Source organism: Aethalodelphis obliquidens, unplaced genomic scaffold, assembly GCF_003676395.1.
Source record: "Aethalodelphis obliquidens isolate GAN/ISIS:26980383/991018 unplaced genomic scaffold, ASM367639v1 scaffold8, whole genome shotgun sequence".
Taxonomy (NCBI): Eukaryota; Metazoa; Chordata; class Mammalia; order Artiodactyla; family Delphinidae; genus Aethalodelphis; species Aethalodelphis obliquidens.
The window spans coordinates 4,621,268-4,647,004 of NW_020837952.1; the positions used below are offsets into that span (position 1 = coordinate 4,621,268).

Sequence of the window (25,737 nt, forward strand, 5' to 3'; positions counted from 1 at the left end):
TAAGAAGGGTGGGGATGGAGGGTGGGTAGGCCCAAGGGTGTGTCCTGGAATGTGCTTGAGGTGGGCATGAGGGACCTACCTGTCTGGAAAACAGGTTGATGACCTTTCCGTGGGTCCTAGACTACTTCCCAGACAGGAAGACGCAAGACTTTCCAAGAGCTGCAGGTCCAAACCTGTGTGGCGAGATAGTATCACCTGGTGTAGGAGGAATGTGGGGTGGATGTGCTCCTGCAGGGTGAGGCCAAGTGGGAGGGAAGAGTGGTGGTCTCAGGTCCCTAGTCAGACAAGGGAAAAAACACATTCCCCCACCCAGCCTGCAGGGAATAGAAGCTGAGGTTAAGTATGAAAAAACAGATATCTTTTCCTTCCCTCATCTTGAGGCTAAAACAGAGTCTGCTGCAGTAACTCCACTTCCCCTTTCTGCCCTGTGGAGCTGGACCTCGATGTACTTTAGTTATTTGTAGACTTTCCGTCTCTCTCTACCACAGTATGATCTCCTTGAAGACAGGAGGAAATTGTGTCCTATTTGCCCTTGCCTCCCCCATATATATACACACAAGTGGGGGCTTGGCCCGTGGCTGTGCTCAGTAAATGTCTGGAGAGGAGACAGGCTAGCTCACACATGGCTTTTCAAGAGCTGCCCATTTGGGAAATCTATTAGACTAGAATCCAGAGCCTAGTTAATGATTTGTTGTTTTGGATGACAGTAATTGTTTACTGATGGAAGCATGAGGAGGCCCCATATTCCTAAGTGACAGGGAAATGGGGGGGTAGAGGAGACAGACTAATGAGTTTCCCTTAGCTTTGTCCCTGCTGAGCTTTCTTCAAAGGAGCTAGTAGCAGATAGAGTGGGGAGGGTTCTTCTTGTCAAGACTCATCGGGTGTGAAGAGCTCACAGGCATCTTAGAGATTGTCCAGTCAGCCTTAAACATATTTTTATTGAGCACCTACTATATGCCATGCACTGTATTACTAGGTGCTGGTGAAATTTTTTACCCAAGAGGAAAACCCACTTAAAGGGCATGTAGCAAGTGGATGGCAAAGCCAAGGCCAAACCTTGCCTCCTGCTGTCTGCGCAGTACCCCTTCTATATGGCATGTACTGACTCTGTCCCCTGGGTCTTCACCTACCTGCCTTTCCCCCTCTAGCCCTCTTCCCTCCTCCTGAGCCCTGTCCCTGGAGAAGGGCAAGAGTGTGGGAGCACTTAGCCGTGGCCACCTGGCCCACCTTTGGATATTTACCCATATGGGGCAAATGAGGGATTGCTTCACCAGGCGCATGCTGCCTGCAGAACGCTGCTTGTGATGCCTTGCTGAGAGGCAGCAGAGGGAACTGGTGAAGAGCATGGAGTCAGAGCCTGACTGCCTGGGTTCAACCTTGTGCCTCAGTTTCCTCATCTATAAAATGGGGATGATGGTGTAGTTTCTACTCCTAGGGCTCATGTGAGGATTAAATTAAGCACTTAGAGCAGCAGTTGGCCCCCAGTGTAAGTACTACATAAGTGTTTGCGTTCATATTTTATTGTTTAACTTTTTCAATCCAGCTGAGCCTAGCCAGATTTGGGTGTGAGAATGAGTGGATGGGACTGTAATGGGGTATAGAACTTTCCAACCCATCCCAGTGGTTGGGTGATTCCCAGCAGTGTTTATCCTTGGTCCTGGCCCAGAGAGCAGGATCAAGCTATCTGAGAAGCCTTCTACTTTGGGGTATGTGAGCAGCTGAGGAGGGTGTCAGTGTGTTCCACTTGAACTCATTTCCTCTTCCTCAAGTGGGAAGGTCAGCTTGGTGTCAGACTTGATACACACCACCATCTTTCACTAAGAGAGGCTCCTGATTTTCTGACTTTCCATCCAGCTGGATATATAATTATTTTATTTGGAGCATTTAAGTGATCCTGAGGAGAACGGAAACAGCCCAAGGAACCAGGAGCCAATGGACAAGAAGGCAGGAGGACTGGGTCATGAGGACAGTACTGCGTTCTGAGGCTGGAGAATGACCTCTTCCTGGAAATTCAGTCCCTGCTCAGGGAGGGGAATGGCTACCCCCAGTGAATAGCCATGACCCTTTGGCTGGGTCTAGGTTCCACTCCCCAACACACTTTCCCTAACCCCAATCCTGTGGTTCTCCTTGTTGCTTTTATTATTTTTTGCCACCACTTCCCCACAGAACCACAGAATAGAATTATTAGACAAACAAAAGTTTGTCATGCTTGGGATCAGACCTAATGTTATAAAAATATGTCACATTTGCTTTAATAATTTTTTTTTTTTTTTTGCGATACGCAGGCCTCTCACTGTTGCGGCCTCTCCCGTTGTGGAGCACAGGCTCCAGATGCGCAGGCTCAGCGGCCATGGCTCACGGGCCCAGCCGCTCCGCAGCATGTGGGATCTTCCCGGACCGGGGCACGAACCTGTGTCCCCTGCATCGGCAGGTGGACTCTCAACCACTGCGCCACCAGGGAAGCCCAATAATTATTTTTAACAATAAAGTAATATGGGTTCATTGTAAAAGAGTCAAATGCAAATACAGAAATATATATTTAATATAAATATGTGAATGTAAATACATGTGTATATAATGTTAAAATACATATATTTATATTGATGTATAAATATATTACAAATATAAATATAAAATGTAAAAAATTATAGGCTCCCTTAAGCCTGCTCGTCATACCACTGTTAAATGTTTATAGTCTAGTGCATAGAATGCTTTTTAATAAAAATGAATCATAGCTTTCATGTTGCAACTTGTTTGTTTTTTACATAAAAGTATATCTTGTTTTTTACATAAAAGTATATCTTGGTTTTCTCTTTTTAAAACGATTGAAATCCATAGGAAGACTATAACAAGCATTCATGTATCTCTGGCATCTTCATATGTCATTATATATAAAACACGCCTTTTAACGGCTGCGAAGCCTCATTGGGCCTTTGGAAAGCATTTCATATCTGTTCTAGTTGAGGCTGGCAGAATCCCTGGCAGGGAGCGAGGCTAGATGTTACTACCCCATTTCACAGATTAATAATAAATTCAGCTGGGACTAGAACCTGGCTCCTCTGTCCAAACTCAAGTTGAAAGCTCTTTTCACTGTCCCGTACTGTCTCTTTGTAAACATCAGGGATTCAAGTGAGGGATTGAATTATGTGACTCAAATTCACATTGGTCAGCACTTTTTTTTTTCAGTTTTATCGTAGTTCTTTTTTTTTTTTTATGTGGACCATTTAATTAATTAATTTTGGCTGCACCGGGTCTTAGTTGTGGCATATCTTTGCTGCCGCATGCGGGATCTTTAGTTGCCTCATGCAGACTCTTAGTCGCAGCATGCATGCGGGATCTAGTTCCCCCATCAGGGATCGAACCTGGGCACCCTGCATTGGGAGTGAGGAGTCTTACCCACTGGTCCACCAGGGAAGTCCCTTGTCAGCACTTTTTGATCTCTATAGAACTTCCTTTTTGTTAGAAGTAGAAGACGCATAAAAAAAGGATGTTTTAGGGCTTCCCTGGTGGCGCAGTGGTTGAGAATCTGCCTGCTAATGCAGGGGACACGGGTTCGAGCCCTGGTCTGGGAGGATCCCACATGCCGCGGAGCAACTAGGCCTGTGAGCCACAACTACTAAGCCTGCGCATCTGGAGCCTGTGCTCTGCAACAAGAGAGGCTGCGATAGTGAGAGGCCCGCGCACCGCGATGAAGAGTGGCCCTCGCTTGCCACAACTAGAGAAACCTCTCGCACAGAAACGAAGATCCAACACAGCAAAAATAAATAATTAAATTAATAAACTCCTACCCCCAACATCTTCTTTAAAAAAAAAAGGATGTTTTCTGCCCTTCAGGAGAATCAAATAGATATACATAGGGAAAAAGTCCTAGAACACTGTCAAAGCACTGACTGCTAAGGAGTAAGCAAGACGAAATGAGTACTGAGAGAACTGATGTATCATACACATTCAGCCCCTGCAGCAATATTACCATTACAGCGCTGAGATTCTTCGTCATTGCTTTTTTTTGTTGTTTGTTTTTAAATAGTCTTCCCTGCTAGATTCTCAGCTCCTAAAAGAGGTTGATGATGATGAAGAAAACCAATAACAGAGAAGGATGAGTTAATAGAGTTCATCAGGGAAAAGCTAACTGGAAGACCCAAAGTTGTGAACTGAATTCTTTGGAGGAAGGGAAGAGAAGCAGAGCCAAGTGAACGTGTATGTTTGGGGAAGTAGTTAGTACTTACCGAATATAAGCGATTAAAAACTGCGAAATATCCCAGTGAATGAGTTTCCCGTCGTAACTCACAGCTTCCACCCCACCCCTCTACCCTCCATCCCCCATCAAGAAGATCCTCTGTCTTCCTCAAACAATCCAACTGATGCAAGGAGCAAGGCTGGAAGGCAGAGAGAGCTGGAAGTCGCCACAGTACTCATGTCAGTGGCCCCGGAAAACTATATTTTTAAAGAATTCTATGAAAGGCTATACCCTTTTTTCCTAGTAACCCAAACCGCGAGTTTCCAAGTAAGTTCTTTTTGTTATCTAACCTATTTCCCTTGTCTGCAAATTTAAACTCTTTCCGAGCTCTGAAGATAAAGGGGAGGAGAAGGAGGCAGGGGACTGGCCTTCACAATAGCAGCTAAGCTACATGTAGCTGAGGAAGTCGGCCCCGACTAGAAAATGTGGAAAAACCCGCATTCCCGAAAGGCTTTCGCCCTCATAGCGGCTAAACCCCGCCGGCCGGCGTCACGTGAGGACGCAGCGCGGCGAGTAAACTACAACTCCCAGCGCGCCTCGCGGCCCGCCGACGTTACGTAGCTCTCGCTGATTGGTCGCTGGGCATATTTGAAAGGAGGGGCTGGCGCGGAAAACGAAGGATACATTTTGGATCCTTGCGGAGTACTCAGTCTAGTGGGTAAGTCCTGCCTCTGGGAAGAACTATCTCTGGGACGGAAGGCCTGGAGGTACTCGTGAACGTATGTATGCGCCGAGGTGAATGGGGCCCCAGCGCTGACTTGAGGAAGAGGCCGGGCGTCTCTACGAGGTAGAGTCGGGAGACCTCGGGACGTCCTGGTGGTGCTGAAGAGCTCGGTGGAGGCCTCCGGTGTGGGGCGTTGGTTGGTGGGACGGGTAGTGAGGCTGGGGATAGGCTGGGAGGAAGGAATAGCAGAAGCGTCGGTTTATAACGGGAGCCTGGCGTCTTGGCATGTATGTTTTTCCGATAGGATTTCTGATGGGATTTTTTGCCCCCACCCCCACCCCCCGCCTTCCGCGGCCTTCAAGCCCTTCTCCCGTCCTTCATTTAGCTCCTTTACAAATCTTCTCCGCCTTCCCTAATCCGTTTTCTTTCCCCTAGTCCCGCGGCACCATGAGGAGCTTCAAAGGAGTCAACTTTGGGACTCTGCTAAGAAGTCCAAAGGAGGCTGAAGAGCTGCTGCCTGACTTGAAGGTGGGAGTGCTGTCTGGCTGTGGATACACCTGGCTTACCAAGCTGAGCTGTTTTGTTTTTTGACTTATTTGAATAGACAGATTAGTAGGAGATCCACTCTTGAGCCATCTCATTTCTAGTTCCTTTCCCTATCTTTTTTTTTCTCCTTTGGTAGCCTCATTCACATCTTCTTCTCCTCCTAGGAGTTCCTGTCCAAGCTTCCACCTGATTCTCCCAGCTGCCGATCTGATGCCGAGAGGAGGCAAGCTTGTGATGCCATCCTGAGGGCTTGCAACCAGCAGCTGACTGTCAAGCTGGCTTGCCCTAGGCACCTGGGGAGCCTGCTGGAGCTGGCAGAGGTGGCTTGCGATGGCTACTTGACGTCTACACCCCAGCGCCCACCCCTCTACCTGGAACGAATTCTCTTCATCTTTCTGCGGAACACTGCTGCACAGGGAATCCCAGAGGCCACACTCCGAGTCGCTCAGCCCCTCCATACCTGCTTGGTGCAGTGTTCTCGAAAAGCTGCTCCCCAGGACTATGAGGCTGTGGCTCGGGGCAGCTTTTCTCTGCTTTGGAAGGGGGCAGAAGCCCTGGTGGAGCGACAGGCTGCATTGTCAGCTCGGCTAAAGGCCTTGAGCTTTCTAGTACTCTTGGAGGATGAAAGTACCCCTTGTGAGGTTCCCCACTTTGCTTCTCCCACAGCCTGTCGAGTGGTAGCTGCCAATCAGCTATTTGAAGGTAGTGGGCATGGTCTGAATGAAGCAGATGCTGATTTCCTAGGTGACCTGCTCTCCAGGCATGTGATCAGAGCTTTGGTGGGAGAGGGAGGGGGCTCTCCTGGTCCTCTTTCCCCGCAGAGGGCCCTCTGTCTCTTGGAGCTCACCCTGGAACACTGCCGTCGCCTCTGCTGGGGCCACCACCACGCCAGAGCCACGAGGGCAGTGGAGAAGGCCTACGATTACCTGAGGAGCACCAGTCTGGCCCCCAGCCTCCAGCTTTGCCAGCTGGCAGTTGAACTTCAGCAGGTTGGCGAGGGAGGACCCCAGGCGGTGGCCAAGCTTCTGCTCAAGGCATCAGCTGTCCTGAAGAACAGCATGGAGGCGCCGTCACCCGCACTGCGGGCATTGTGTGACAGCTGCCAGTTCTTCCTCTCAGTCCTGGAGCGAGGCACCAAGGGGCACTATGGACCTGATGCCATTCTGGGCCTCTTTGCTTTTCTTGGAAGCTACTGTTGCCTCCTCCGGCAGCTGCAGGATGGCGTGAGTTAAGGACCTAGAGGTAGGGTGGGAATGTGGTTCTGTGGACTCCATCGGGCTAGGGTCTTGGGTAAGATCTGGAAGCCCTGGCTCCCGCCTTGGTAAGCTGCTCTCTGGACCATGCCTGCCAGCCAGCAAGCAGCCTCGTATACGCTGAGAGGGCAGTGGCCCATCCTGATGTCCTTCTTCCTACTCCCCGGCTGTCTCAGCTCTCCAGGGCTCTGGGCCAGTCTTCAGCTTGGAGCTCCCTGTCCCTCAAACCAAGCTCCCCTTTCCTTCCTCAGGTCTGTGGGGACTCCGCCAAGCAACTGCAGGCTTTGGTTCAGATGCACTTTCAGGGACTTCACCTCTACACTACGGTGGTTTATGACTTTGCCCAAGGCTGTCAGGTACCATCTGGAATCAAAAAACCTGGACCGGTCCTAGGGTCTGGAGTTGCTTGACTGCCCTCAGTAGAGCTTTGGGGTTGCTTTGGCTTTGGACACGAGGTGGGGTGGACATCACCTTAGACCTATTATGTTTCCTCTCACCTTTTTTGTCCCTTCAGGAAGGTGATTTGGCTGACCTGGCCCAGCTAGTGGAAAGTTGCAAATCTACTGTTGTCTGGATGATGGAGGCCTTACAGGGCCTGTCAGGCCGAGAGCTGACTGACTACCTGGGGATGACTGGTTAGTGTCCTAGGGCCCAGATACAGGGTTCTTGGGAGGGTCATCGCTTGTTAGGCAGGCAAGTAGCAGTAGCTGGATAGTTCTGTGGGACCTCCCTATGGCTTAGGGAGGCAGTGAGGAAGATATTTATAAGGATCTCTGTATTTAACAGCAGGAGAGAAGTGATGAGGCTCATTTATCATAGCAGATGTGAATTTTTTTCTCATTGGCTTTGAAATCTGACTTGGTATTTGTTTCATGAAAATGTAGAACATTTATAACTTAATTTTTTTAAAACCAGGTAGAACATTCACATGATCCAAAATACAAATTGCACAAAAGGGCGTACAGCGAAAAGTCCCTCTACTGCACTTAATCCTAGTCACCCAAGTCCCGCTCTGCAGAGGCAGTTAATATGGTCAATTTCTTATGTATCCCTCTAGAGATATACTGTGTATATCTACTATATGTATATATACTATGTATATGTATATATTAACCAACAGGCATGAATATTTCTCCCCACTCTTTTTATTGAAATATACATACAGGAAAATACAAAGATCATAAGCAGACAGCTTGATGGATTTTTACAAAGTGAGCTGGGTTTGTAACCAACATCTAGGTCAAGTAACAGAGCATGACATAGACACCTGAGAAAACCCCTCTTTGTGCCCCCTTCTGGTCCCCACACCCCAACAGTAACCACTAACTATCCTAACAGCATCAATTAGTTTTACCTGTTTTGTATTTCATAATAAATTTCCCCCTCAGTTTTACAAAAAGCATAGCCCTTTAGTTTGAATCATATAAACCTAATGAGTTCAGTCACTAGAAGGTTTTGGAGCGTTTTTCATATTCATATTATCAGGTTGAACCTGGCCACAGGTCATCAGGAGTCACAAAAATTAATAGTATGAAAATTCTTCCCACAGAGTATTGATATTGAAGACCTTCTTTATTTTCTCCCAGCCATCTACATCGATAGCCAAGAAGCTGCCTAAACTAGAACTTAGGAAAATTGTATTCATTCAGTGAATATTTATTGAGTACCTACTATGTGCTAAGCACTGTTCTGAGTACTTAGATATGTCAGTAAATAAAACAAAGATCTCTGCTCTCATGAAGCCACATTCTGTTTGGGGGAGAAAGACCATAAACAGTAGAATAATTGAAGTACAACATGTTAGAAAGTGATCAGAAATATGGAGGGAAAGGAAAAGTAGAGCAGGATAAGAAAGGGAATTAGGAGGTCAGGGCAGGTGAGGGGGGGCAAATTACCATTTAAACAGGTGGTCAGGGACTTCCCTGGCGGTCCAGTCATTGGAACTCCACACTTCCAGTGCAGGGGGTGTGGGTTCAAATCCCCGGTTGGGGAACTAAGATCCCACATGCCACGTGGCCAAAAAAAAAAAAAAAAAAAAAAAAAAGGTGGTCCGAGTAGGCCTCTTGGAGAGGGTGACATGAGCACAGCCTGGAGGGTGTGAGGGAATTGACCATGTGGAAAACTGGGAAAGGACGTCCCCTGGCAGAGGAAACAGCCAGTGTCAAGGCCCTACAGCAGGAGAGGGGCTGGCGTGTTCAAGGACTAGCAGGGAGGCTACTGTGGCTTCAGTAGAATGAGGGAAGGAGAGGGAAGTAAAGGATAGGCCAGAGCGTTTCCCCCAAAATGCTGACCTTTGGAGCAAGATGAGGACAGAGATTGGCATGTGAGGAGAGACAGGCCCTGTGTGGGGATGAGGACTTGGCTCTTGTAAAACAAGTGCAGAGAGGCTGGCTGGTGTGGGGTTACCTTCCTGGAATGGAGGGCATGGGCTGACTTGGAGCATGAAGGGGAGAGCTGTCCCGTTCTCATTCCCTAGCGATGGGGGTGCCTGGCTGATCTGGGGACTGCTGAGCTGACCACAGGTTTAGCATCTCTCTGCTGCCCCTCCAACAGCAGAGGGCAGTGGAACCATTCCTGCGGTCAGCTGTCGTCTCTCTCCCCTGCAGCCTCTTACACCAGTAACCTGGCCTACAACTTCTATAGTCACAAGCTTTATGCCGAGGCCTGTGCCATCTCCGAGCCCCTCTGTCAGCACCTGGGCTTGGCAAAGCCAGACACCTATCCTGAGGTGCCTCCTGAGAAGGTATGAGGGCAGGAGGGAGGTTATATTGAAGGGAGGAGGGGCTCGAGTAGCGTGAAAGGGCCTGGCCAGGACCCTGCCTTGGAGTAGAGAGTTAGGAGCTGCATGCTGGCAGCAGTACCTGGGGCAGTGTTTCCCGGACCTCACCTGTACTGTTATTTAATTTTTTTGATTCATTCACTTTTTTTTTTTTTTAATCTCACCACGCTTTCATGTTTACTTTTTTTTTTTTTTTTGATTCACTTTTTATATTTAGCCTTGTCCTGGGCCAGTGGTTTTCAACCTGACTAGACATTAGAATCACCTGAGTGAACTGAAAAAAAAAAATTCTAAAGCCTGTCCTAAGCTAATTGCTTCAGAATCTCTGGCACTGGAGCCCAGGCATCTGGATATTTTTCTTAAAGTTCCTCTACGTGGTCCTTTGGGCAACCAGAGTGAGAACCACTGTCATAAAGCAGGAATACCCATGAAATGATGGGTTGGCAAGACGGGTCAGAGAGCGCCTTGGGTTTCGTTTGATGAGCCTCTCGATTTAAGTGGAGGCCTGGTATCGGATTGGTATCTTGGGCTTCTCGGCATCACTGTGGCGAATAAACAGAAGGAAAGGACAACACCAGGCACCCAGGCGGCTCTAGCAGCCCAGGCAGGAAAGGGTGGGCGTCTGAACTGAAACAGCTTCCCAAGGGATGGAAAGAAGTGGGTGAGTGCAAGAAGTCAAGGATTAACCTGGAAAGTGACTGGTGTGAGGGAGGGAGAAGGAAGAGGCCAAGATGGTCTCGCCTTTCCAACTCAGGAGAAGGTGGTGATTTGCTGAGAAGGGTCAGGAGGGGCTTCCCTGGTGGCACAGTGGTTGAGAGTCTGCCTGCTAATGCAGGGGACACGGGTTCGAGCCCCGGTCTGGGAAGATCCCACGTGCCGCGGAGCAACTGGGCCCGTGAGCCACAACTACTGAGCCTGCGCGTCTGGAGCCTGTGCTCCGCAACAAGAGAGGCCGCGATAGTGAGAGGCCCGCGCACCGCGATGAAGAGTGGCCCCCGCTTGCCACAACTAGAGAAAGCCCTCGCACAAGAAACGAAGACCCAACACAGCATAAATAAATAAATTAATAAACTCCTAACCCCCAACATCTTCTAACAAAAAAAAAAAAAAAGGCGCAGGTTTGCAGGGGTGTGGGTGACGGATATATGGGTGGGATGGGTCGAAGCCTCAGGTTGAGAGCACCCAGATATTTAGTTGTTAGGTGTCTGTGGGGCGGGCTTGGGGGCAGGAGGACCCTGAGCACACACATCCTCCCCCATGGTACAGACTTCTTGCTTCCTCTCTCCAGTTTGGTCTGTTTTCTTCCTCTGGTCAGTTGCACAGATGCTTCCGGCTGCACGTAGAGAGTTTGAAGAAACTGGGTAAACAGGCCCAGGGCTGCAAGATGGTGACTTTGTGGCTGGCAGCCCTGCAGCCCTGTGGCCCCAAACACATGACTGAGCCAGTCACCTTCTGGGTCCGGGTCAAGATGGATGCAGCCAGAGCCGGAGACAAGGAGCTACAGCTGAAGTGAGTTGGTGGGGAGGGGACAACCATTTTTATCCCCTGGAGAGGGCTGCTTTGGCACTCATGGTCACATTCATCCTCATGTCTGAAAAAGGCACTGTTTCCTCCATTCATCATTATGGATTGAGTGCCGACTGTGTGCCAGCCACTGTGCTGGGTAGCTGGGGGGACAGCGGTGACAGGCAATTGCTCTTGCTTTCCCCACTGGAAACTGAGCTCTCAGCAAGCTGAGGCGGGGACTCCTTGGCCTGGGGCAGAGGCGCCGTGCTTCATGGGCTCCCCGGTGCTGAGCCTGCCCTCTCTCAGGACGCTGCGAGACAGCCTGAGTGGCTGGGACCCAGAGACCATGGCCGTCCTGCTCAGGGAGGAGCTGCGGACCTACAAGGCGGTGCGGGCCAACACGGGGCAGGAACGTTTCAATGTCATCTGCGACCTGCTAGAGCTGAGCCCCGAGGAAACTCCGGCCGGGGCCTGGGCCCGAGCCACCCACCTGGTGGAACTGGCTCAGGTGCTCTGCTATCACGACTTTGCCCAGCAGACCGACTGGTGAGGAGGAAGGCCTGGGAAGGCCACTCTTGCTTCTTGCCCTAGCTCCTCTTACCCTTCCTGGAGCCCGTTTCCCTCTCCACGTCCCTGAGCACTCCCTTGAGTCTGTGGTCATGGGAACTCAATTCAAAGGATGAGGCCAGCTGTGCTGCAGAAGGCCCTTCCCAGGACAGCGTGGCAGGCACTCACAGTAGCCTGGCTTAAGTGCATCTTCTCCCTGTAGCTCTGCCTTGGATGCCATCCGGGAAGCCCTGCAGCTTCTGGAGTCTGTGAGGCCCGAGGCCCAGGCCGAGGATCGGCTTCTGGATGATAAAGCACAGGCCCTGCTGTGGCTCTACATCTGTACCCTGGAGGCCAAAATGCAGGAGGTGAGCATCGCTGCTGTGGGGTTGAGCAGGACTGGATACAGGGTTTATTTTCCCTGGGCCCCAGTAGGCTCGTGACAACCGTGTTTTCACCCTGGTCGCCCCATCCAGGGTATTGAGCGGGATCGGAGGGCCCAGGCCCCTCGTAACCTGGAGGAGTTTGAAGTCAATGACCTGAACTATGAAGATAAACTCCAGGAAGATCGTTTCCTATACAGTAACATTGCCTTCAACCTGGCTGCAGATGCTGGTGAGGACCGTGAACGTAGTGTGGTGGGATGGGGCCTCCTCTGTGGCTTCCTGTGGGTGCCCCAGGTGTGAGGGAGGCTGCCCTGTGGAGTGGAAGGTGGGCACAAGGGCAGAGGCCATTATGGGGAAGAGGACCACCTTTCCCCAGATGCCCACACTGAGAGAATGGCTGGTCCCTTTCTTCTGACTTACAGCTCAGTCCACATGCCTGGACCAAGCCCTGGCCCTGTGGAAGGAGGTGCTTACAAAGGGGCAGGCCCCCGCTGTGCGGTGTCTGCAGCAGACAGCAGCCTCCCTACAGATCCTAGCGGCCCTCTATCAGCTGGTGGCAAAGGTAACGGGGCAGGGCATTGACACGGGCCAGAAACCCAGCTCCTTCACCTTCTTTGGCCTGTGTCCTTGCTGAGAAGTCATGTCATCCAGTGTGGGCTGTGTCACCAGTCTCCCTGAGTTAAATCCAGGCTCCAGCGTTTACTAGTACATGGCCTTAAACAAGTTGCTTAACCTTCCAAGCCCATTTCCTTATTTCTAAAATGAGGGTAATAATACTACTAACTCATAGCCTTGTTAGCATTCAGTGAGATAATGCGTGAAAGATGGTGTGTGTAAACGGAATACTCAAACGTTAGCCATAATTATTGATAATTATCAGATAATTTGAGACCTGTATACTCAGAAAAAATACATAAATGCCTACAGATACAATTTTACATTTTTACATGCAATGTCAGGTTTCAAGGACTCCCTGAAGCTCTTCCCTGGACCCCATGTTAGGAACCTCTGAAAAAGGACGTTGCACATAGAGGATCTTTGTTACTGTGGGCATTAGGTCATATTCCTAGCAGGAGGAGCCTGGGAAGCTGCCTGAGCCCTAGATTTGAGTCTCGGCTCTACCACATACGTGTTATGCGAACTTAGACAAGCAGCTTAACATATGTTAACCTATTAGTTTCCTCGTCTGTAAGATTAGGGTTAGAGTTGCTATGAAAATAAAGTGAGCTGGCACAGTGCCTGGCACATAGCAAACGCTCAGGAAATCCTGGCTATTGAAGACACCTGGCGTGTGGGCTTTAAAACAAGTGAGGGGGTAGGAGGGTTTGCAGACGCCCTCGCTGCTTTCCTCTCCGGCTCCCTGAGGGTGGCCAGTGGTTGCTCGGTCTGGGTGGCCACATTCCAGCCAGGCCCTCAGGTCAGACCAAGGTCCCAAAGGGCTGGAGAGGAGGGGCTAGAAATGAAGGCTGAGCACGAGCTGGGTAAATGTGCTGCTCCTGGCCTCCCAGCCCCTGCGAGCTCTGGAGGTCTTCCTGCTCATACGGATCGTCTCCCAGAGACTGGAGGACCACGCGAAGGCAGCCGGCTCCTCCTGCCACGTCACCCAGCTCCTCCTGACACTCGGCTGTCCCAGCTACGCCCAGGTGAGTGCCCAGCCGCGCTAGCCTGGGGCTGCAGGGGGACCTGGCTTCGGTGACCCAGCTCTCCTCTGAGAAGGTAGGCTACTGAAGGAGTGGCTTCTCTGCTTTCCGTGCCACATTTGGCTGAAGGATGGTAAAGTGTGGAGTGGTTGGGACGCAGCTGGGGGAGAGGAGGCATCTTTCTCCGTCCCACTGCCAAACCAACTGTTCATTCAGTCTTACCTAGTCTGCACTGGCAATACGCTGCTAATCCGGGGTTTCCCAGCCATTTCTGTTGTCCCAGTTGATGCTTCTTGTTCACTTCGGGCTGTTAACAATGTATCCTAACTGGTCTCCTGGCCTCCAGTTCCTCCCTTTTCCCCTCCGGCTACTAGCGGCATCATGTTAGGCACAGATCTGATCTTATCTCTTTTCCTGCTTAAAGGATTACATTGGCTTCTCCGCTACCTGAGGGATACTGTCCAGATCCTTTACTCTGGATTGCACACCTTCTATATTCTGGTTCACTCTTTGTCTCGCCGCTCCACACCATGAACTTTATGCTAATCTGTACCACTTACTTTATATTCCTCATACGTACCCCGCTGTCTTTGGTTGTGGTAGACCCTTCACCTTAAATGCACCCTCGCCCCAACTTTATTTTCCTTCAGCAAACCCATACTTTCTTTTCAAGGTGTAGCTCAATTGTCTCCTTCATAAAGCATTTTATATGTCCCCTTCTTCAAGGATAAAATCAACCACTTTCCCTGGGTCCTGGGTGCCCACACCCCCCCCGCCCCCCCTGCCCCCGCATTGCAAGCTATTGCATGGAAGGGCCTGCTTACAGCTTATCCAGCTTTGTCTCTCTGGCTTAGTGGTTAACGGAAAGGTACTAAATGAGCGTTTTAGTCAGTGAGAGAATAATTCCTGCATAGACTATAATATTTGAAATAATTTAATATTTAATTGGACACAGTCAACATTTTGCTTGCAAATGCTTTAATCTGCTTTAATTTGGAGAGTCCGGCTGCCTCTCCTCACCAGCATGCTCACGCACCCCCGACTGCTTCCTCAGTTGTACCTGGAAGAGGCAGAATCAAGTCTGAAGCTTCTGGATCGCACCACAGATACATTCCTGCTCCTTTCCCTGACCTGTGACCTCCTGCGAAGTCAACTCTACTGTGCTTGCCAGAAGGTGCTTCTCACTTTCTTGATCCCCGAAGGTCTTGGGTATGGGAAGGATTTTAGGATTCTCCAGATATTCTGTCTGGCTCCTGAGGCTTCCCTGGAGCTGGGGAGAATGTTCATGGCCCCGAGGAGCAGAAACATCTCGCCTTGCCCTCTCCCGTGGATCGTCCACGTGTGCTTCTCTAGGAGCCATTCCATCCTTTTCATCCTCTTCCAGCTCCCTCTGGGGCAAGGGGGAAAGTCTGTCCCGTGACTAGAAACTGGGATGACACTGGCGCCCTCAACTGGAGATCCAGTGGGATCCAAAAGGCTGGGCTTCCTCACACACTAGCTGTGTGACTTGGCTGAGTCTCCTGCCCTTTCAGGCTCTGGTTTGCTCTCCAGCTTTTATCATCTGAAAAGCAGGGGTTTGGGCTACGTGATCCGTAGGGGCACCTTGAGCTCTGAATTGCTGATCCTGCCTCACCCACTGCTCTCCTCCGCCCCTTCCCCCTCCCCCCAGGTGGCTGAGGGTGCCTCTCTGCTGCTGTCTGTGCTTCGGGACCCTGCCCTCCAGAGGCCATCCAAGGCCTGGTACCTGCTGCGCGTCCAGGCCTTGCAGCTTGTGGCAGTCTACCTGAGCCTCTCATCAGGCAGCCTCTCGGCCTCCCTGTGGGAGCAGCTCTGTGCCCAAGGTGAAAGAAGAGGGTGGATGGCCCTCCTTGTGTGGTTTGTCCGCTGTCAGCTCTTCTCTGCCCTCGTCCCCTCTGCTGTCCAGCTGCGTGGATGAGCCTAACTAGAAGCTGCCCAGAGCAGGCCTGAGATAGCAGATGAGTTTCAGCTTGCTTGCTGACTCTAACTGACTGCTCAGTGACTGCCCTGAACACGACACTGACAAGGGTTCTGAGACTCCATGTGGCCTCGGGGGAGAGAGTTCTGTGATTGATTAGCTCTGTCTGCCTTGAGTGTGGAGGGAGAGGGTGAGAGCGTGCTTCGCATTTGCTTTCTTACTGTTTGAAGGTGGTGGAAGTTCTGGCCACATCATCTTCCTTCTTGTCACTCCCACCTTCCCCCCACGCTTGCGCAGGCTGGCAGACACCTGAGATAGCGCTCATCGACGCCCACAAGCTCCTCCGAAGCATCATCCTCCTGCTCATGGGCAGCGATGTGCTCTCGGCTCAGAAGACAGCTGTGGAGACACCATTTCTGGACTACGGTAAGTCTGAGGAGGAGAGCTAAGGTGGAAGGAACAGGCTAGATGGCGGGGCTGGCAGTTGTGTCTGCAGAGGATCCAGGCTGCGGGTCCTGGTTCCACATGATGATGGTCTCGTCTCTCTCCTTTGCTACAGGTGAAAATCTGGTACAAAAATGGCAGGTTCTTACTGAGGTGCTAAGCTGCTCGGAGAAGCTGGTCTCCCGCCTGGTCCACCTGGGTAGTGTGAGCGAAGCCAAAGCCTTTTGCTTGGAGGCCCTGAAACTTACAACAAAGCTGCAGATACCGCGCCAGTGAGTACAGGGCCCAAGAGGATGCCGATTCCCAAACCTGAGTGCCTACGACCTTGACCGTGGGTTCCCAAACTGTTCCACAGATTAACATGTTATATTTGGACGGGTTGGTGGAAGAATGCATTCCATGGCGAACAAGTGGGAAATGCTGAGTTAATCAAGATTAGATGTTTTCATTTCCTATAGGACTTACCATGTCCTCCAGTATGCTAACACACATTATCAATCTCCAAAAGGGAGATCTAGTATACAATGTTTCCCTAAATCTCTTCGCCTGGAGGATCCTTTTGGTGAGGAGTTCGGTCTGGGAAATCCTGTCCTCAGGCACGAGGGTGAGTTGGTTTGAGAGATGAGTGTAGAGGGTTTTCGTCAGGGAGTGCCTGAAGTCAGCCTTAGGAATTAAAGGCCTTCTGGACACTGGAAAAGACTGTAATGGCTCTGCCTGGGAAAGGGGCAGAAAGACTCTCTAGGAGGGCTCCCTTGGTGGTGCAGTGGTTAAGAATCTGCCTGCCACTACAAGGGACATGGGTTCGAGCCCTGGTCCAGGAAGATCCCACATGCCACGGGGCAACTAAGCCCGTGCGTCACAACCACTGAGCCTGCGCTCTAGAGCCCGCGAGCCACAGCTACTGAGCCCAAATACCACAACTACTGAAGCCCGCGTGCCTAGAGCCCGTGCTCCACAACAAGAGAAGCCATGACAATGAGAAGCCCGTGCACCGCAATGAAGAGTAGCCCCCGCTCACTGCAACTAGAGAAAGCCGGCGCATGGCAACAAAGACCCAACACAGCCAAAAATACAAACAAACAAATAAATAAATAAATTTATTTTTTAAAAAAAGACTCTCCAGGAAAACAAAGGATTCCACTAATGGGTCGTCATCTTCTCTCCCAACCAGGTGTGCCCTGTTCCTGGTGCTGAAGGGGGAGCTGGAGCTGGCGCGCAATGACATCGACCTCTGTCAGTCGGACCTGCAGCAGGTTCTGTTCTTGCTCGAGTCTTGCACAGGTGAGCAGCCCGGCCCCTATGCCCGTGGGCGGTGGTGAGAGTGATGCACACACTGCAACACAGCTTTACATGTCAAGGTTAGGTTCTCTCCTAAATCAGACTGACTTGTGTCCCAGGGCAAAGCTCCCTTCACTTCAGTCAGACCATTGGTGTCCCTCCTTCAGATGGGCTGTCCAGGACTTCCTTACCTGCTTCTAGTTTTCAGTGCTTAGACACATACATATATATATATTTTGTTGTTGTTGTTCTGTTTTTGGTTTTTTTTGGTTTTTTTGCCTGTGCCATGCAGCTTGCGGGATCTTAGTTCCTGGAGCAGGGATTGAACCCGGCCCCCTGCAGTGAAAGCACTGAGTCCTAACCACTGGACTGCCAGGGAATTCCCAGCACTAATATATTTTAATTTAAATAAAATTGAATATTCAGTGCCTTAGGTACTCGCCACACTTCCTGTGTTCAGTAGCCGCACATGTGGCTACTGTATGGGGCAGCACAAATGTAGCATCCTCAGAAGGGTTTAAGCTAATAATAAAATATTGTATTTATGGTGCTTTTTTTTTTTCCCTTATCAACCACTTTTACCTGTAGTATTTCACTGGACCCACACAAAATCCTGGAAAGTTGAGTTGGGAACATAGAGTTTTTTCATTTGTAAACTCAGAAAATTGAGAAATTCAATGTTTGAGGCCAGGATCATGGGGCTAGTCAGGGGCCAGAGACAGGATTAAGACTTGGGCCTCTGGGTGCCGGCCTTCTGGCCTGAGCCATGCAGCCTTCTGAGCTGCAGATATGGGGGCTCTGTGGGCTGTGCTGATGCATTGTTAGAAGGGCAGAAAATGTTAGGATTTTATCGAAAAAATAGCAAGGATGCTAATATTTAGTATGTTAGTACAGTAACGTATATGAACAGTTAGTGAGTAAATAACATAGGTCGTTGGCCACTGAGGTAGCTCAGGACACACTGGTATCGTTTCTCCCAGTTTTGTAATTCTTTTTCCACTCTTCCCTCAGAGTTTGTCGGACTAGCGCAACACCCAGACTCTGTGAAGAAGGTCCACTTGCAGAAGGGGAAGCAGCGGGCCTGGGTGCCCCATCCTCCAGAGCTTCCAGAGGAAGAGCTTGTTCTAAGAGGCCCTGACCTGGAGCTGGTGGCCACCGTGGCCAAGGAGCCTGGCCCTGTAGCACCTTCTACTAACTCCTCCCCGATCCTGAAAACAAAGCCCCAGCCCAGCCCTGGCTTCCTGACCCATTTGCCCACTTGTGACTGCTCACTCTGTGCCAGCCCTGTCCTCTCAGCAGTCTGTCTGCGCTGGGTGTTGATCACAGCGGGCGCGAAGCTGGCCATGGGCCATCAGGCCCAGGGCCTGGATCTGCTGCAGGTTGTGCTGAAGCGTTGCCCCGCAGCCAGTGAGCGCCTCACCCAAGCTCTGCAAGCTTCCCTGAATCACAAAGCACCCCCCTCTCCTGTCCTGGGCCTCTTCGATGAGATCTCGGCTCAGGCCTACGCACAGCTGGCACTGGAGGGGCTGAGCCAGCCGTCAAACAAGAGCCTGGGGAAGATCCTGGAGTTGGGGCTAAAGTTTGTGGTGGCTCGGATACCCCACCTGGAGCCCTGGCGAGCCAACCTGCTCTTGGTTCAGGCCCTTGCAAAGCTGGCTAGCCTCAGCTGCTGCACTCCTCGACTTTTTGCGAGCTCCTGGGGCTGGCAGCCACCATCAGTAAAGACCCCTGCAGGCTCAGAACACTCTAAGCCTTGGAGCCAAAAACATTGTGGACAAAGACGCCAGCAAGAGGTCTCTGCTACCCTGCCACTCTCAAATACCTCTCTGAAAGGTCTGGAAGGTGGAGGACCACCCTGTACACCTAAGCCCCCAGGCCGGGTCAGGCAGGGTGGCCCTCGTGTCCCCTTCACTGTGTTTGAGGAAGTCCTCCTTACAAAGAGCAAGCCTGAGGTTCCCAAGGCCCCCAGGGTACAACAGAGGTCCCAGACACGCCTCAAGGTGAGATGGGACTGTGGTTAGGTGGTACTGGTGTTGAGTGGGGGTGATCCTGCAGAAGAGTTCTGCAGAGCAGGTGTCTCTGGAATAGCTTCCTAGGGCTGGTGGGGGTGGGGGTGGGGAACCTTAAGCTCTCCTGTTACTGCAGGACCCCTACATCTTCCACAGCAAGACCTAGTTCGAGTCCATCTTTGTTTCAGACAGAAGGGACTTTTCTTCACTCTATACGGTTCCTTTCCCTTTTCATCCTCCTTATCTTCTCTTCCTTCCTTTTCTCCCTCCTTCCACAACCCAGGGTTACTGCCCCTGGTTGAGTGTGGCCTAATACCTGGGAGGTTGATTCTTAAATCTTCCCCAAGGGCCTCTATGATGGCGCCTCCACAGCGCCACCTGCTGGCGGACAATGTCTTGTCATTTGGCCCTTCTCCCTTTCCCACCATCCTAGGTGAACTTCAGTGATGACAGTGACCTGGAAGACCCTGTCTCAGTTGGGGCATGGCTTGCAGAGGGACCCAAGGGACGGGGCACTGCTTCCCGGGGCTGCGGCCGGGGCCGGGGCCGGGGCCGGGGCCGGGGCCGGGCCAGGAAGGGCCCAAGCGTGAAGACAAACTCGGTGGCCGCCCCAGGCAGTGCCCCTGGGCACCCTGGCCTCAGTGGTAGAAGCCGGAGGGTCAAGAAGCTGGCATCAGGACATTGCGAGGAGCTGGGCCCCGAGATGATGAGGACCATCCTTGAGGAGGAACTGATTGACAAGCAGATGGAAATGAGCTTTGAGATCCTCAGGGGCCCTGATGGGGAAGACTCAGCCTCAGGTATGATGGCAAGGGTGGAAAATAGAGGTCCATGATTTTTTGGGGTTGCCCTGGGGCCAAAACATGAGAAATAACTGGTGCCAAAGATGGAACAGGAAGAAAGTTCTTTTGCTGGCTCTGGGACCAGACCCTAGAAGGGAGAGCAAAGGGGATGGCAGGAAGAGGGAACTCTACAGGAAAGTCGTGTTTTCTGCCCAGGTGGGAAGACCCCAGCTCCAGGGCTCGATTCATCCATAGGAGAATGTGAGGTGTTGAGACGGGATGCCAGCAAAGAAGAGCTGCCCGTCCGGGGCCCAGACAAGGAGAGAGATAAGGATCTTGGTCCTCCGCTCCGACTCCCCTCGGCCCCCGTAGCCGTCAGTAAGTATGCTGACCACAAAGGTGTGATCACTTGATCCCAGTGCCTTTCCATTACTGTCCTTGGTTCTGGTTTTGGACCATCTGGATCTGGTAGCCTTTGACCTGGGTTTGAATCCTAGCACTCTTTGTCTACTAGCTGAACTCTAGTCACTCCACCTCTCTGAGCTTCAATTTACTTAACTGTAAGGTGGAATTTGGGGAGGATGGAGAGAGTTGATGCATGTAAACTGCGTAGCTCCCCACTTGGCACACTGCCCTTCATAAGTGGTAGCTGCTGTTTTCCACGTGGGAGAGGAGACAGACACTCATTCTTGGAAAGTTCCTATCAGTTAGGAAGTCGGGGATTCATCGGTGTCTTGACCTTCCTCTAGGTCTCTCTATCCTGGATTCCATCTGTGACTCACTAAGCATTGCTTTCCGTGGGGTCAGTCACTGCCCTCCTAGTGGGCTCTACGCTCACCTCTGCCGCCTCCTGGCCTTGTGCCTGGGCCACCGGGATCCCTACGCCACTGCCTGCCTTGTCACCGAGTCTGTCTCCATCACCTGTCGCCACCAGCTGCTCATCCACCTCCACAGGCAGCTCAGGTGAGTGCCCACCATCCCTAAGGCTTGTGCTGGGACAGACTGGGGGGAGTGGTCCAGACTTTGAAGGAGGCAGAACTCACCCCCTCTTGTGTTGCCTGCAGCAAGGCCCAGAAGCGCCGAGGATCGCTTGAAATAGCAGAGCAGCTGCAGGGGCTGAACCTCCAGGAGAGGCCTGGAGACATACCCCTGGCCCACATCCAGCGCCTCTTTTCCTTCAGAGCATCGGGATCTGGCCACTTCCCCCAGCCTGAGAAGGAGAGTTTCCAGGAGCGCCTGGCTCTGATCCCCAGTGGTATGGCGGCAGGCATCAGTGCCTCTGCTGTTCTTTTATTCATCTTCTTAGGGAAGAGTTGGGTGAAGGAGTTTAAGGCATTAGTTAGTTCACACACACGTTTATGATCCTTACGGAAGGATCATAAATTTTCCATTGATTAGACATTTTGTAACTGTCACCAAACAGACATACCTTAAATCTAGAAGTCTTTCTTTTTTCTAATTAATTAATTAATTTATTTATTTATTTATTTTTGGCTGTGTTGGGTCTTCGTTTCTGTGTGAGGGCTTTCTCCAGTTGCGGCGAGCGGGGGCCACTCTTCATCGCGGTGCGCGGGCCTCTCACTGTTGCGGCCTCTCCCGTTGTGGAGCACAGGCTCCAGACGCGCAAGCTCAGTAGTTGTGGCTCACGGGCCTAGTTGCTCCACGGCATGTGGGATCTTCCCAGACCAAGGCTCGAACCCGTGTCCCCTGCATTGGCAGGCAGATTCCTAACCACTGCGCCACGGGGAAGCCCCTCTTTTTTTTTTTTTTGAATCTCAATTTGAGTTACCAGCAAATTCAGTGTTTTTCTTTCTTTAGGGGTAAGTTGGTTCAAGTGTCATGGGTCTTCCTATGCTAACACGAAACATGTTCACGGATGATTTGAGTGCCTCACTGTATGTGGGGAGTGGTGGGGGGTAGTGGTTGTTAGTTTCTGTAGGGACACAAATAAATACAAAACATGGTCTCTGACTACAGGGAGCTGTTAGGGTAAGGGAGAGCACCTTTGAACTCCAGTGGCCAGGGAAATCTTCTAGGAGTTGTCTTGAGTGATGGACAGGGATTGCATGCAGAAGACAGGGAAGGGAATTCTTTGTAACAGCTGAAATAACTCTGGGCACGTCCTGTGTGTCAGGGGTGACCGTGTGTGTGTTGGCCCTGGCCACCCTCCAGCCTGGAACCATGGGTGACACCCTCCTGCTGACCCGGCTGGAAAAAGACAATCCCCCAGTCACTGTGCAGATCCCCACTGCCCAGAACAAGGTAGGTTTTCTGGGCTGGGGAGCAAAGTTGGGCTGGGGCAGGCTTCTGGTCAAGCTGTGGCTGGGGGGTGGAGAGATGGAGGTCACGTGGACAAGCAGAACTCTTACAACCCCATCTCCCTCAGCTTTCTGTGAGTTCAGCCCTGAAAGAGTTTGATGCCATCCAGAAGGAACAGAAAGAGAACAGCAGCTGTACTGACAAGCGGGAATGGTGGACGGGGCGGCTGGAACTGGACCGCAGGATGGAGGTGTGTGTCCCCAGCGTGGGGTGGGATCGGCCTGCCCTAGGAATATCTTCTCTCTCAGGGGTCCCAGGTTCTTGCTGAGCCACCTCAAGTCCTTTCTGGAAGTGTAGGCCTAAGTAAAAAGTTATGTCACTTGGGAAGCACTTTAAACAAGAGTCTGAGACTGGAAGGGGTTATGGCAATGGAATGTTTAAAGATAAGTACAAAAAAAGAAGTTAAGCCCAAGTATCAGCCTCCCGACCACAGCTTTCATTTCACTTCCTGGCTTTAGCTTTTGCCCACCTGTTCGTATTTGTCAAAACGTAGTGATTTATTACAAATCATCTTTTTTTTAAAGATAGATATAATTAGTTTTTTTTTTTATAAAAATATATATATATTTTTTTTTTGGCTGTGTTGGGTCTTCATTGCTGCACGCGGGCTTTCTCTAGTTGCTGCAAGCGGGGGCTACTCTTTGTTGTGCTGCGCGGGCTTCTCGTTGCGGTGGCTTCTCTTGTTGCGGAGCACGGGCTCTAGGCGCGCAGGCTTCAGTAGTTGTGGCTCACGGGCTCTGGAGCGCAGGCCAGTAGTTTTGGCGCACGGGCTTAGTTCCTCCACGGCATGTGGGATCTTCCCAGACCAGGGCTCGAACCCGTGTCCCCTGCATTGTCAGGCAGATTCTTAACTGTTGCACCACCAGGGAAGTCCCCCTACAAATCGTCTTATCTATACTCCCCCAGAGTCTCAACAAATGAAAAAATGTTTCTCGCTTCTTGCCTTTTATGACTGGCAGTAGGATAAGTAAGGCACATCCACTTATTGGAAGACCCATTTCCTCGTCTCCAACATGTCGGTGCCTGTGGGGAAAGAAACTCAGCTTCCTTTCTGACTGACAGCTCTGTTCTGCATTCAGGTTCTCACCACTTCCCTAGAGAAGTATGTGCTGGGCTGCTGGCGGAGGCTGTTGCTGCCATCCAGTGAGGACCCCGGCCCTGCCCAGGAGGCCTCCCGTCTACAAGAATTGCTGCAGGAATGTGGCTGGAAGTATCCTGACCCCACTCTGCTGAAAGTGAGTTGAGCAATCAGGGAAGGGGAAGAAGGTAGCCTTAACTTTCCCACCTGCCACTGAGGGTGGAGATGGGAGCTATGGTACTCAATGACCACTGTTCCCCTGCAGATCATGCTCAGCGGTGCCAGTACCCTCACCCCACAGGACGTTCAGGCCCTGGCTTATGGGCTGTGCCCAGCCCTGCCAGAACGAGCCCAAGAGCTCCTGAGTGAGGCAGTAGAGCATCTACAGGGTCAGACGGTACCAAGCAGTAGGCATCTTGTCTTGGTGCTGGACAAGGTAAGGAGCCAGGGGCCGGAGGGGCAGCGCCTGGTGGGCAGTGGGTAGCTACTCGCCGCCATGCCCTTTCTGACTCCTGTGTACCCCTGGCTCAGGACAGTAACCTCTGAGTGCTCTTTGCCCAGGACCTACAGAAGCTCCCGTGGGAGAGCATGCCCAGCCTCCGGGCCCTGCCTGTCACTCGGCTGCCCTCCTTCCGATTCCTACTCAGCTACTCCATCATCAAAGAGGTGCGGGGTTCAGGGAGTGGGGACTGGGGGTGATTGGGGACTGGGCAAGAAAAGGTAGAGAAACCTGGGAAGACAAGAAGGAGGTCTTAGGAATGGATCAGCTGTGGAAAGGGGCTTGGGGTTTGTGGGAGCTTGGGCCCTTGGGCCAGACCAGGATTCTGATCACCACTGTCTCCCCATCAGTCTGGGGCCTCGTCGGTGCTGAGCCAAGGTGTGGATCCTCGCAGTACCTTCTACGTCCTGAATCCCCACAATAACCTGTCAAGCACAGAGGAGCAATTCCGAGCTCATTTTAGCAGGTCAGCGGGAGAAGAGTAAGAAGCGGGGTGGGGAGGGGTAGCACAACACAGGGGCAAATGTCCTTTTCTCCAGAATCAAATGTTGCAGCCCACGTTCTCCCTACTGTTCCTTCTGCCCTCTTTGTCCCATAACCCTTCTTACTCCTACCTTTTCCCTGTAGTGAAGCTGGCTGGAAAGGGGTGGTCGGGGAGGTGCCGAGCCCAGAACAGGTGCAGGCGGCCCTGGCGGAGCGTGACTTGTACATGTGAGTGCTCAGGGCAGGGAGGTGGGGGGAGGGACAGTCCCACAGGGTGGGTATCACCACGGTTTGCTCTGGGGCTTTGGAGCCCCTGACTGGCTCAGGACACCTCTGGAGACACAGCAGAGGCCTGGCCCTGCTAGGTCAGGCTCATCTCGCCTCTTTCTGCCTCAGCTATGCAGGGCATGGGGCTGGTGCCCGCTTCCTGGATGGGCAGGCTGTCCTGCGGCTGAGCTGCCGGGCGGTGGCCCTGCTGTTCGGCTGCAGCAGTGCAGCCCTGGCTGTGCACGGAAACCTGGAGGGGGCTGGCATCGTGCTCAAGTATATCATGGCTGGCTGGTGAGTCTCGAGGGGCAAAGTCCATCCTAGGTCCCCATCCCAAGTGCTTTCCCAGGTCTGAACCCTAAATCCTTCCTCTTTTGTGCCCCACCTCCTTCCTCCCACCCTACTTCCCTGGCATACCTGGGCCCTTAACCCTTTGCCATCCTCTATCCTCCTCCTGGAACTATGGGTCAAGGGATTTCCTCATTGGCTTAATCCCTCTCAACTCACTCACCACCACCACCACCACCACCAGTCGTGTTTTCCTAGGTGTTCTGTTTTAGACCCTTACTTTGTATTTCTTCCTTCTCTTTTCCCAGCCCCCTGTTTCTAGGTAACCTCTGGGATGTGACTGACCGTGACATTGACCGCTACACAGAGGCTTTGCTGCAGGGCTGGCTTGGAGCAGGCCCAGGAGCCCCACTTCTGTACTATGTCAGCCAGGCCCGCCAGGCTCCCCGACTCAAGTATCTTATTGGGGCTGCACCTGTAGCCTATGGCTTGCCTGTCTCCCTGCAGTGACCCCCTTGGAGCTCTCCTGTTGCTGATAGAAGCCATGTGACTGTTCTACCTCCAAACTTAGATTTGGCCCTTACGATAAATATTTTAAATGATTTTCCCCAGTGTTTTATATGCAACATTTCCTTTTGATTTAATTTTTAATATAATAAAGATACATCACTTAAACCCTGTTTTGTGTAGTTCCTCTGAGAACATTTGAAGATAAGACTATTGCTGGCTTCCTACTGTGTAGTACTATAAATAGATAAGAATAGCTTGCAGGAGTTCAAGTCTGAGAGTCTTGGGAA

The 25,737-nt window shown here is 51.5% G+C and overlaps 1 protein-coding gene across 4 annotated transcripts; it reads left to right on the plus strand.

Annotated features, from left to right (window-relative positions):
• Positions 1–4,795: 4,795 nt before the first annotated feature.
• Positions 4,796–25,615, plus strand: ESPL1 (extra spindle pole bodies like 1, separase). Of its 4 annotated transcripts, none has more exons than XM_027106428.1 (31): positions 4,796–4,895; positions 5,337–5,429; positions 5,612–6,670; positions 6,952–7,056; positions 7,215–7,335; positions 9,307–9,443; positions 10,795–10,988; positions 11,292–11,531; positions 11,755–11,899; positions 12,008–12,146; positions 12,340–12,479; positions 13,426–13,560; positions 14,612–14,731; positions 15,227–15,398; positions 15,791–15,919; positions 16,053–16,209; positions 17,109–17,218; positions 18,227–19,215; positions 19,658–20,024; positions 20,223–20,384; positions 20,756–20,969; positions 21,071–21,261; positions 22,141–22,268; positions 22,393–22,515; positions 23,405–23,560; positions 23,669–23,839; positions 23,965–24,069; positions 24,253–24,368; positions 24,530–24,613; positions 24,782–24,946; positions 25,249–25,615. In XM_027106428.1, the coding sequence occupies exons 2-31, from the start codon at positions 5,349–5,351 to the stop codon at positions 25,448–25,450; spliced, it is 6,357 nt and encodes a 2,118-aa protein (XP_026962229.1). In that variant the 5' UTR covers positions 4,796–4,895; positions 5,337–5,348; the 3' UTR covers positions 25,451–25,615. The 4 variants fall into 4 exon arrangements, with proteins under 4 accessions (XP_026962229.1, XP_026962228.1, XP_026962230.1 ...); XM_027106427.1 differs by lacking the exon at positions 4,796–4,895 and adding an exon at positions 4,902–5,024; XM_027106429.1 differs by lacking the exon at positions 4,796–4,895 and adding an exon at positions 4,902–5,024 and having other exon boundaries at positions 20,262–20,384.
• The last annotated feature ends 122 nt before the right edge of the window (positions 25,616–25,737 follow it).